Source organism: Mobula birostris, chromosome 14 (assembly GCF_030028105.1).
Source record: "Mobula birostris isolate sMobBir1 chromosome 14, sMobBir1.hap1, whole genome shotgun sequence".
In the NCBI taxonomy this organism is placed as follows: domain Eukaryota; kingdom Metazoa; phylum Chordata; class Chondrichthyes; order Myliobatiformes; family Myliobatidae; genus Mobula; species Mobula birostris.
In genome coordinates this window covers 92,246,417-92,259,116 of record NC_092383.1, presented here as the reverse complement: position 1 = coordinate 92,259,116, position 12,700 = coordinate 92,246,417, and the positions used below count along the sequence as shown (strand labels likewise).

At 48.5% G+C, this 12,700-nt stretch overlaps 1 protein-coding gene across 1 annotated transcript in view; it reads left to right on the top strand.

The window, feature by feature from the left end:
* The window catches only part of prelp (proline/arginine-rich end leucine-rich repeat protein), a 106,660-nt gene extending 94,179 nt beyond the window's left edge, over positions 1-12,481 (top strand). Inside the window, exon 3 of the mRNA XM_072277816.1 lies at positions 11,984-12,481. Coding sequence (XP_072133917.1) covers positions 11,984-12,180 — 197 coding nt within the window. The 3' untranslated portion in view covers positions 12,181-12,481. The remainder of the gene's footprint in view (positions 1-11,983) is intronic.
* Positions 12,482-12,700: the final 219 nt, after the last annotated feature.

The window sequence follows — 12,700 nt, the reverse complement described above, 5'->3', positions numbered from 1 at the left end:
TTAACCACCACCCATCCACATTCACCATCACCCATCCACATTCAACATCACACATCCACATTCACCATCACCCATCCACATTAACCATCACCCATCCACATTCACCATCACCCATCCATATTCACCATCACCCATCCACATTAACCATCACCCATCCACATTCACCATCACCCATCCACATTAACCACCACCCATCCACATTCACAACGACCCATCTACATTCACCATCACCCATCCACATTCACCATCACCCATCCACGTTCACCACCACCCATCCACATTAACCATCACCCATCCACATTCACCAGCACCCATCCACATTCACCATCACCCATCCACATTAACCACCACCCATCCACATTCACCATCACCCATCCACATTCAACATCACACATCCACATTCACCATCACCCATCCACATTAACCATCACCCATCCACATTCACCATCACCCATCCATATTCACCATCACCCATCCACATTAACCATCACCCATCCACATTCACAACGACCCATCTACATTCACCATCACCCATCCACATTCACCATCACCCATCCACGTTCACCACCACCCATCCACATTAACCATCACCCATCCACATTCACCAGCACCCATCCACATTCACCATCACCCATCCACATTAACCACCACCCATCCACATTCACCATCACCCATCCAAATTCACAACCACCCATCTACATTCACCATCACCCATCCACATTCACCATCACCATCCACATTCACCATCACCCATCCACATTCACCATCACCCAACTACATTCACCATCACTCATCCACATTCACCATCACCCATCCACATTAACCACCACCCATCCACATTCACCATCAGCCATCGACATTCCCCATCACCCATCCACATTCACCATCACCCATCCACATTCACCATCACATATCCACATTAACCATCACCCATCCACATTCACCATCACCCATCCACATTCACCATCACCAATCCACATTCACCATCACCCATCCACATTAACCATCAGACATCCACATTAACAACCACCCATCCACATTAACCATCACCCATCCACATTTCCCATCACCCATCCACATTAGCCATCACCAATCCACATTCACCATCACCCATCCACATTCACCATCACCCATCTACATTCCCCATCACCCATCCACATTAACCATCACCCATCCACATTCACCATCACACATCCACATTCACCATCACCCATCCACATTCACCATCACCCATCCACATTAACCACCACCCATCCACATTCACCATCAGCCATCGACATTCTCCATCACCCATCCACATTCACGATCACTCACCCACATTCACCACCACCCATCCACATTCCCCATCACCCATCCACATTTCCCATCACCCATCCACATTTACCATCACCATCCACATTCACCATCACCCATCCACATTCACCATCACCCATCTACATTCACCAGCACTCATCCACATTCACCATCACCCATCTACATTAACCACCACCCATCCACATTCACCATCAGCCATCAACATTCTCCATCACCCATCCACATTCACCATCACTCATCCACATTCACCACCACCCATCCACATTCCCCATCACCCATCCACATTTCCCATCACCCATCCACTTCACCAGCACCATCCACATTCACCAGCACCCATCCACATTCACCATCACCCATCCACATTAACCACCACCCATCCACATTCACCATCACCCATCCACATTCACCATCACCAATCCACATTCACCATCACCCATCTACATTCACCATCACCCATCCACATTCACCATCACCAATCCACATTCACCATCACCCATCTACATTAACCATCACCCATCCACATTCCCTATCACCCATTCACATTCACCACCACCCATCCACATTAACCACCACCCATCCACATTCACCATCACCCATCCACATTCACCATCACACATCCACATTCACCATCACCAATCCACATTCGCCATCACCCATCCACATTCACCATCACCCATCTACATTCCCCATCACCCATCCACATTAACCATCACCCATCCACATTCACCACCACCCATCCACATTCACCATCACCCATCTACATTCACCATCACCCAACCACATTCACCATCACCAATCCACATTCACCACCACCCATCCACATTAACCACCACCCATCCACATTCACTACCACCCATCCACATTCACCACCACCCATCCACATTAACCACCACCCATCCATATTCACCATCACCCATCCACATTCCCCATCACACATCCACATTAACCATCACCCATCCACATTCACCATCACCATCCACATTCCCTATCACCCATTCACATTCACCACCATCCATCCACATTAACCACCACCCATCCACATTCACCATCACCCATCCACATTAACCATCACCCATCCACATTCACCATCACCCATCCACATTAACCATCACCCATCCACATTCACCATCACCCATCCATATTTACCATCACATATCCACATTCACCATCACCCATCCACATTCACCATCACCCATCTACATTCCCTATCACCCATCCACATTAACCATCACCCATCCACATTCACCATCACACATCCACATTCACCATCACCCATCCACATTAACCATCACCCATCCACATTCACCAGCACCCATCCACATTCACCATCACCAATCCACATTCACCACCACCCATCCACATTCACCATCACCCATCTACATTCACCATCACCCATCCACATTCACCATCACCAATCCACATTCACCACCACCCATCCACATTCACCACCACCCATCCACATTAACCACCACCCATCCATATTCACCATCACCCATCCACATTCCCCATCACACATCCACATTAACCATCACCCATCCACATTTACCATCACCATCCACATTCCCTATCACCCATTCACATTCACCACCACCCATCCACATTAACCACCACCCATCCACATTCACCATCACCCATCCACATTCAACATCACACATCCACATTCACCATCACCCATCCACATTAACCATCACCCATCCACATTCACCATCACCCATCCATATTCACCATCACCCATCCACATTAACCATCACCCATCCACATTCACCATCACCCATCCACATTAACCATCACCCATCCACATTCACAACGACCCATCTACATTCACCATCACCCATCCACATTCACCATCACCCATCCACGTTCACCACCACCCATCCACATTAACCATCACCCATCCACATTCACCAGCACCCATCCACATTCACCAACACCCATCCACATTAACCACCACCCATCCACATTCACCATCACCCATCCAAATTCACAACCACCCATCTACATTCACCATCACCCATCCACATTCACCATCACCCATCCACGTTCACCACCACCCATCCACATTAACCATCACCCATCCACATTCACCAGCACCCATCCACATTCACCATCACCCATCCACATTCACCACCACCCATCCACATTAACCACCACCCATCCACATTCACCATCACCCATCTACATTCACCATCACCCATCCACATTCACCATCACCAATCCACATTCACCACCACCCATCCACATTCACCATCACCCATCTACATTCACCATCACCCATCCACATTCACCATCACCAATCCACATTCACCACCACCCATCCACATTAACCACCACCCATCCATATTCACACATCACCCATCCACATTCCCCATCACACATCCACATTAACCATCACCCATCCACATTTACCATCACCATCCACATTCCCTATCACCCATTCACATTCACCACCACCCATCCACATTAACCACCACCCATCCACATTCACCATCACCCATCAACATTCAACATCACACATCCACATTCACCATCACCCATCCACATTAACCATCATCCATCCACATTCACCATCACCCATCCATATTCACCATCACATATCCACATTCACCATCACCCATCCACATTCACCATCACCCATCTACATTCCCCATCACCCATCCACATTAACCATCACCCATCCACATTCACCATCACCCATCCACATTAACCATCACCCATCCACATTCACCATCACCCATTCATATTCACCATCACCCATCCACATTCCCCATCACCCATCCACATTTCCCATCACCCATCCACATTTACCATCACCATCCACATTCACCATCACCCATCCACATTCACCATCACCCATCTACATTCACCAGCACTCATCCACATTCACCATCACCCATCTACATTAACCACCACCCATCCACATTCACCATCAGCCATCAACATTCTCCATCACCCATCCACATTCACCATCACTCATCCACATTCACCACCACCCATCCACATTCCCCATCACCCATCCACATTTCCCATCACCCATCCACTTCACCAGCACCATCCACATTCACCAGCACCCATCCACATTCACCATCACCCATCCACATTAACCACCACCCATCCACATTCACCATCACCCATCCACATTCACCATCACCAATCCACATTCACCATCACCCATCTACATTCACCATCACCCATCCACATTCACCATCACCAATCCACATTCACCATCACCCATCTACATTAACCATCACCCATCCACATTCCCTATCACCCATTCACATTCACCACCACCCATCCACATTAACCACCACCCATCCACATTCACCATCACCCATCCACATTCACCATCACACATCCACATTCACCATCACCAATCCACATTCGCCATCACCCATCCACATTCACCATCACCCATCTACATTCCCCATCACCCATCCACATTAACCATCACCCATCCACATTCACCACCACCCATCCACATTCACCATCACCCATCTACATTCACCATCACCCAACCACATTCACCATCACCAATCCACATTCACCACCACCCATCCACATTAACCACCACCCATCCACATTCACTACCACCCATCCACATTCACCACCACCCATCCACATTAACCACCACCCATCCATATTCACCATCACCCATCCACATTCCCCATCACACATCCACATTAACCATCACCCATCCACATTCACCATCACCATCCACATTCCCTATCACCCATTCACATTCACCACCATCCATCCACATTAACCACCACCCATCCACATTCACCACCACCCATCCACATTAACCATCACCCATCCACATTCACCATCACCCATCCACATTAACCATCACCCATCCACATTCACCATCACCCATCCATATTTACCATCACATATCCACATTCACCATCACCCATCCACATTCACCATCACCCATCTACATTCCCTATCACCCATCCACATTAACCATCACCCATCCACATTCACCATCACACATCCACATTCACCATCACCCATCCACATTAACCATCACCCATCCACATTCACCAGCACCCATCCACATTCACCATCACCCATCCACATTAACCACCACCCATCAACATTCACCATCACCCATCCACATTCACAACCACCCATCTACATTCACCATCACCCATCCACGTTCACCATCACCCATCCACGTTCACCACCACCCATCCACATTAACCATCACCAATCCACATTCACCAGCACCCATCCACATTCACCATCACCAATCCACATTCACCACCACCCATCCACATTCACCATCACCCATCTACATTCACCATCACCCATCCACATTCACCATCACCAATCCACATTCACCACCACCCATCCACATTCACCACCACCCATCCACATTAACCACCACCCATCCATATTCACCATCACCCATCCACATTCCCCATCACACATCCACATTAACCATCACCCATCCACATTTACCATCACCATCCACATTCCCTATCACCCATTCACATTCACCACCACCCATCCACATTAACCACCACCCATCCACATTCACCATCACCCATCCACATTCAACATCACACATCCACATTCACCATCACCCATCCACATTAACCATCACCCATCCACATTCACCATCACCCATCCATATTCACCATCACCCATCCACATTAACCATCACCCATCCACATTCACCATCACCCATCCACATTAACCATCACCCATCCACATTCACAACGACCCATCTACATTCACCATCACCCATCCACATTCACCATCACCCATCCACGTTCACCACCACCCATCCACATTAACCATCACCCATCCACATTCACCAGCACGCATCCACATTCACCATCACCCATCCACATTAACCACCACCCATCCACATTCACCATCACCCATCCAAATTCACAACCACCCATCTACATTCACCATCACCCATCCACATTCACCATCACCCATCCACGTTCACCACCACCCATCCACATTAACCATCACCCATCCACATTCACCAGCACCCATCCACATTCACCATCACCCATCCACATTCACCACCACCCATCCACATTAACCACCACCCATCCAGATTCACCATCACCCATCTACATTCACCATCACCCATCCACATTCACCATCACCAATCCACATTCACCACCACCCATCCACATTCACCATCACCCATCTACATTCACCATCACCCATCCACATTCACCATCACCAATCCACATTCACCACCACCCATCCACATTAACCACCACCCATCCATATTCACACATCACCCATCCACATTCCCCATCACACATCCACATTAACCATCACCCATCCACATTTACCATCACCATCCACATTCCCTATCACCCATTCACATTCACCACCACCCATCCACATTAACCACCACCCATCCACATTCACCATCACCCATCCACATTCAACATCACACATCCACATTCACCATCACCCATCCACATTAACCATCACCCATCCACATTCACCATCACCCATCCATATTCACCATCACATATCCACATTCACCATCACCCATCCACATTCACCATCACCCATCTACATTCCCCATCACCCATCCACATTAACCATCACCCATCCACATTCACCATCACCCATCCACATTCACCATCACCCATCCACATTAACCATCACCCATCCACATTCACCATCACCCATTCATATTCACCATCACCCAACCACATTCACCATCACCCATCCACATTAACCATCACCCATCCACATTCACCATCACCCATTCATATTCACCATCACATATCCACATTCACCATCACCCATCCACATTCACCATCACCCATCTACATTCCCCATCACCCATCCACATTAACCATCACCCATCCACATTCACCATCACCCATCCACATTCACCATCACCCATCTACATTCACCATCACTCATCCACATTCATCATCACCCATCCACATTAACCACCACCCATCCACATTCACCATCAGCCATCAACATTCCCCATCACCCATCCACATTCACCATCACTCATCCACATTCACCATCACCCATCCACATTTCCCATCACCCATCCACATTCACCATCACCATCCACATTCACCATCACCCATCCACATTCACCATCACCCAACTACATTCACCATCACTCATCCACATTCACCATCACCCATCCACATTAACCACCACCCATCCACATTCACCATCAGCCATCGACATTCCCCATCACCCATCCACATTCACCATCACCCATCCACATTCACCATCACATATCCACATTAACCATCACCCATCCACATTCACCATCACCCATCCACATTCACCATCACCAATCCACATTCACCATCACCCATCCACATTAACCATCAGACATCCACATTAACCACCACCCATCCACATTAACCATCACCCATCCACATTCACCATCACCCATCTACATTCACCATCACCCATCGACATTCACCATCACCCATCCACATTAACCATCACCCATCCACATTTCCCATCACCCATCCACATTAGCCATCACCAATCCACATTCACCATCACCCATCCACATTCACCATCACCCATCTACATTCCCCATCACCCATCCACATTAACCATCACCCATCCACATTCACCATCACACATCCACATTCACCATCACCCATCCACATTCACCATCACCCATCCGCATTAACCACCACCCATCCACATTCACCATCAGCCATCGACATTCTCCATCACCCATCCACATTCACGATCACTCATCCACATTCACCACCACCCATCCACATTCCCCATCACCCATCCACATTTCCCATCACCCATCCACATTTCCCATCACCCATCCACATTTACCATCACCATCCACATTCACCATCACCCATCCACATTCACCATCACCCATCTACATTAACCACCACCCATCCACATTCACCATCAGCCATCAACATTCCCCATCACCCATCCACATTCACCATCACTCATCCACATTCACCACCACCCATCCACATTCCCCATCACCCATCCACATTTCCCATCACCCATCTACTTCACCAGCACCATCCACATTCACCAGCACCCATCCACATTCACCATCACCCATCCACATTAACCACCACCCATCCACATTCACCATCACCCATCCACATTCACCATCACCAATCCACATTCACCATCACCCATCTACATTCACCATCACCCATCCACATTCACCATCACCCATCTACATTCACCATCACCAATCCACATTCACCATCACCCATCCACATTCACCATCACCCATTCACATTCACCACCACCCATCCACATTAACCACCACCCATCCACATTCACCATCACCCATCCACATTCACCATCACACATCCACATTCACCATCACCAATCCACATTCGCCATCACCCATCCACATTCACCATCACCCATCTACATTCCCCATCACCCATCCACATTAACCATCACCCATCCACATTCACCACCACCCATCCACATTCACCATCACCATCCACATTCACCATCACCCATCTACATTCACCATCACCCATCCACATTCACCATCACCCATCTACATTCACCATCACCCATCCACATTAACCACCACCCATCCACATTCACCACCACCCATCCACATTCACCATCACCCATCCACATTCACCATCACCAATCCACATTCACCATCACCCATCCACATTAACCATCAGACATCCACATTAACCACCACCCATCCACATTAACCATCACCCATCCACATTCACCATCACACATCCACATTCGCCATCACCCATCCACATTCACCATCACCCATCTACATTCCCCATCACCCATCCACATTAACCATCACCCATCCACATTCACCACCACCCATCCACATTCACCATCACCATCCACATTCACCATCACCCATCTACATTCACCATCACCCATCCACATTCACCATCACCATCTACATTCACCATCACCCATCCACATTAACCACCACCCATCCACATTCACCACCACCCATCCACATTCACCATCACCCATCCACATTCACCATCACCAATCCACATTCACCATCACCCATCCACATTAACCATCAGACATCCACATTAACCACCACCCATCCACATTAACCATCACCCATCCACATTCACCATCACCCATCCACATTAAATATCACCCATCTACATTCACCATCACCAATCCACATTCACCATCACCCATCTACATTAACCATCACCCATCCACATTCCCCATCACCCATCCACATTAGCCATCACCAATCCACATTCCCCATCACCCATCTACATTAACCATCACCCATCCACAATAACCATCACCCATCCGCATTCCCCATCACCCATCCACATTCACCATCACCAATCCACATTCACCACCACCCATCCACATTAGCCATCACCAATCCACATTCCCCATCACCCATCTACATTAACCATCACCCATCCACATTTCCCATCACCCATCCACATTCACCATCACCATCCACATTCACCATCACCCATCCACATTCACCATCACCCATCTACATTCACCATCACTCATCCACATTCACCATCACCCATCCACATTAACCATCACCCATCCACATTCACCATCACTCAGCCACATTCATGTACATCTCACTCTTGTCCTTTGCACCTGGTGCTCCTGATATGACCTCCTCTACATTTTTGAGACCAAGTGAATGAGAGCGGGGCGACCACTTTGCAGAACACCTTCTTCCCATGCACCGCGGTCTTCTACACCTCCCAGTTACCAGTCATTTTAATTCCTCTCTCCTTTCGTAAAATGCACTGTCTGTCTTTGGCTTCCTCCTTTACTAGGGTGAAGCTAAACGTAAACTAGAGGAACAGAACCTCATGAGCTCCCAGGGTCAGCTACAATCCAACTGCTTAAACACTGAATTTTCCAACTTCAGGTAATCTTCTCCACCTCTTGCCCATTTCTATCTCCTCCTGATCTCCCCAGTTCCTCCAACACCTATCCCAGCTCCCATCACCGTGTTTCTTTCCTTCCTCCACCCACTCCATCTGTCCATCACCCACACACCCCTCCCACTGGGTCCCCCTCCCCCCACTGTTCCCATCTGTCCATCACCCACACACCCCTCCCACTGGGTCCCCCCCCACTGTTCCCATCTGTCCATCACCCACACACCCGTCCCACTGGGTCCCCTCCCCCCACTGTTCCCATCTGTCCATCGCACACACACCCCTCCCACTGTTCCCATCTGTCTGTCACCCACACACCCCTCCCACTGGGTCCCCTCCCCCCACTGTTCCCATCCGTCCATCACCCACACACTCCTCCCACTGGATCCCCTCCAGGAATTGAACCCTGGTCAGTGAGTGCTGGTGCCTTAAGGTGTTGTGCCAACTGCTACACTGCTGACTCATCCAACAGAGACACACAGAGTGGCAGTTCCCGGAACACAGCCTGTGTCTCTATCTCCACTGTGCCTTCCCTCCTGAGTCCGCCTGATTCAAAATCCAAGCCTGTCTCATCATTCAGGCTCTGGGGAATTCCTGCTGCTTTGAAAGGTTGAAGAGATGGCGAGATTTTCCAAGACATTAGATTATATTAAAGATCAGCTTTTATTGGTCATATGTATGTTGAAACACAATGAAATGCATCATGCTTGCATCAAATGAAATCAGCGGGGATTCTGCTCGACGGCCCGCATGTTTCGCCATGTTTAAGATGCCAACATAGGTTCAAAGGTTCAAAGGTCAAGTTTAATGTCAGAGAAATGTATACAGTATACTTCCTGAACACGAGGAATTCTGCAGATGCTGGAAATTCAAGCAACATACATATAACTTGCTGGTGAACGCAGCAGGCCAGGCAGCATCTCTAGGAAGAGGTACAGTCGACGTTTCGGGCTGAGACCCCTCGTCAGGACTAACTGAAGGAAGAGCTAGTAAGAGATTTACTAGTAGTAAATCTTCCTTCAGTTAGTCCTGATGAGGGGTCTCGGCCCGAAACGTCGACTGTACCTCTTCCTAGAGATGCTGCCTGGCCTGCTGCGTTCACCAGCAACTTAGAAGTATACTTCCTGAAATGCTTTTTCTTTGCAAAACATCTACGAAAACAGAGGAGTGCCCCAAAGAATGAATGGCAGTTAAATGTGAGAACCCCAAAGTCCCCCCACATAGCTCCCCCCATCCTGCATGTAAGTGGCAGCGAGCAACGATTCCCTGCTTCCCCCACCAGCAAAAAAACCGCACCGATACCATCACCGAGCCCAAGCGTGGGCTAAGCCATAGCAAAGACACAGACCACAGTTACCCCAAAAGCTTCGCACTTCATCTGAAATTCGACAACCCACAGGTTCTCTCTCTCCCTGACAAGGGAGAGGAAGGTGTCTCCCATTTTCACAGCGGGCAGGAGACATAACACCAGCCCGCTGGTTTATGATGTTATAAGTCTGTTTTGTCATTTTTTCTGAGCTCTGTGTCCAAAGATCACAAAGACCTCGGGTCTTCAGGCCCACAGCAAAAGATTTTCCGGCCTCCGCGACAACGCACAGGTCTCCAGCCGTGACACGGACCCTTGATCCGCCCGTCTCCAGAGCCCCGAGATCTTAGGCTTCCGAACACGATCGAGACTCTCGGGCCAAACCCTTGGCATGTCGAATAGCGGCCAGTCACGGAACATAGCATGCCCACAAATCGCTAAATCTAACTCTGCATTTTATTTTGGAATGCAGGTGGAAACTGGAGCACCCAGAGGAAATGCAGTGGGCCACGGAGAGGACATACAAACTCCTCAGAGGCAGCAGCAGGAATTGGTGATCATTGGCACAGTAACAGCAGTACGCCACTGTACTGTGAAACAAGATCATCCTTCTGTATTCTTCCCTCTTGTAGGAACATCGGAATTAGATGCCTAAGTAACCAAGGGTGATCAAATTCATCCTCAGTCATCCTTGAGGTAGGTAATTGAGAACTTAGTTGGACATGAAAGACCCCTTAACTCTGCTCTGAGGTAGGACAAACAACCAATGTGTAAAAGAAGATAAACTAAACAAATACAAAAATAAACAAATGATAAATAAATAAATAACACAGAAAACATAAGTTACAGAGTCATGGAAAAGTACAGCATAGAAACAGGCCCTTCGGCCCATCTAGTCCATGCCAAACCATTTAAACTGCCTACTCCCATTGATTTGCACCGGGACCATAACCCTCCATACCCCCGCCATCCGTGTACCTTTCCAAACTTTGCTTAAACCTCGAAAACAAGCTTGCGTGCACCACCTGGCAGCTCGTTCCACATTTTCGTGACTCTCTGAGTGAAGAAGTTTTGCCTCATGTTCCCCTTAAACTTTTCACCTTTCACCCTTAACCCACGACCTCTAGTTGTAGTCATAGGTTGTAGAGTCCTTGAAAGTGACTCAATCCATTGGTTGTGCTCAGTGATC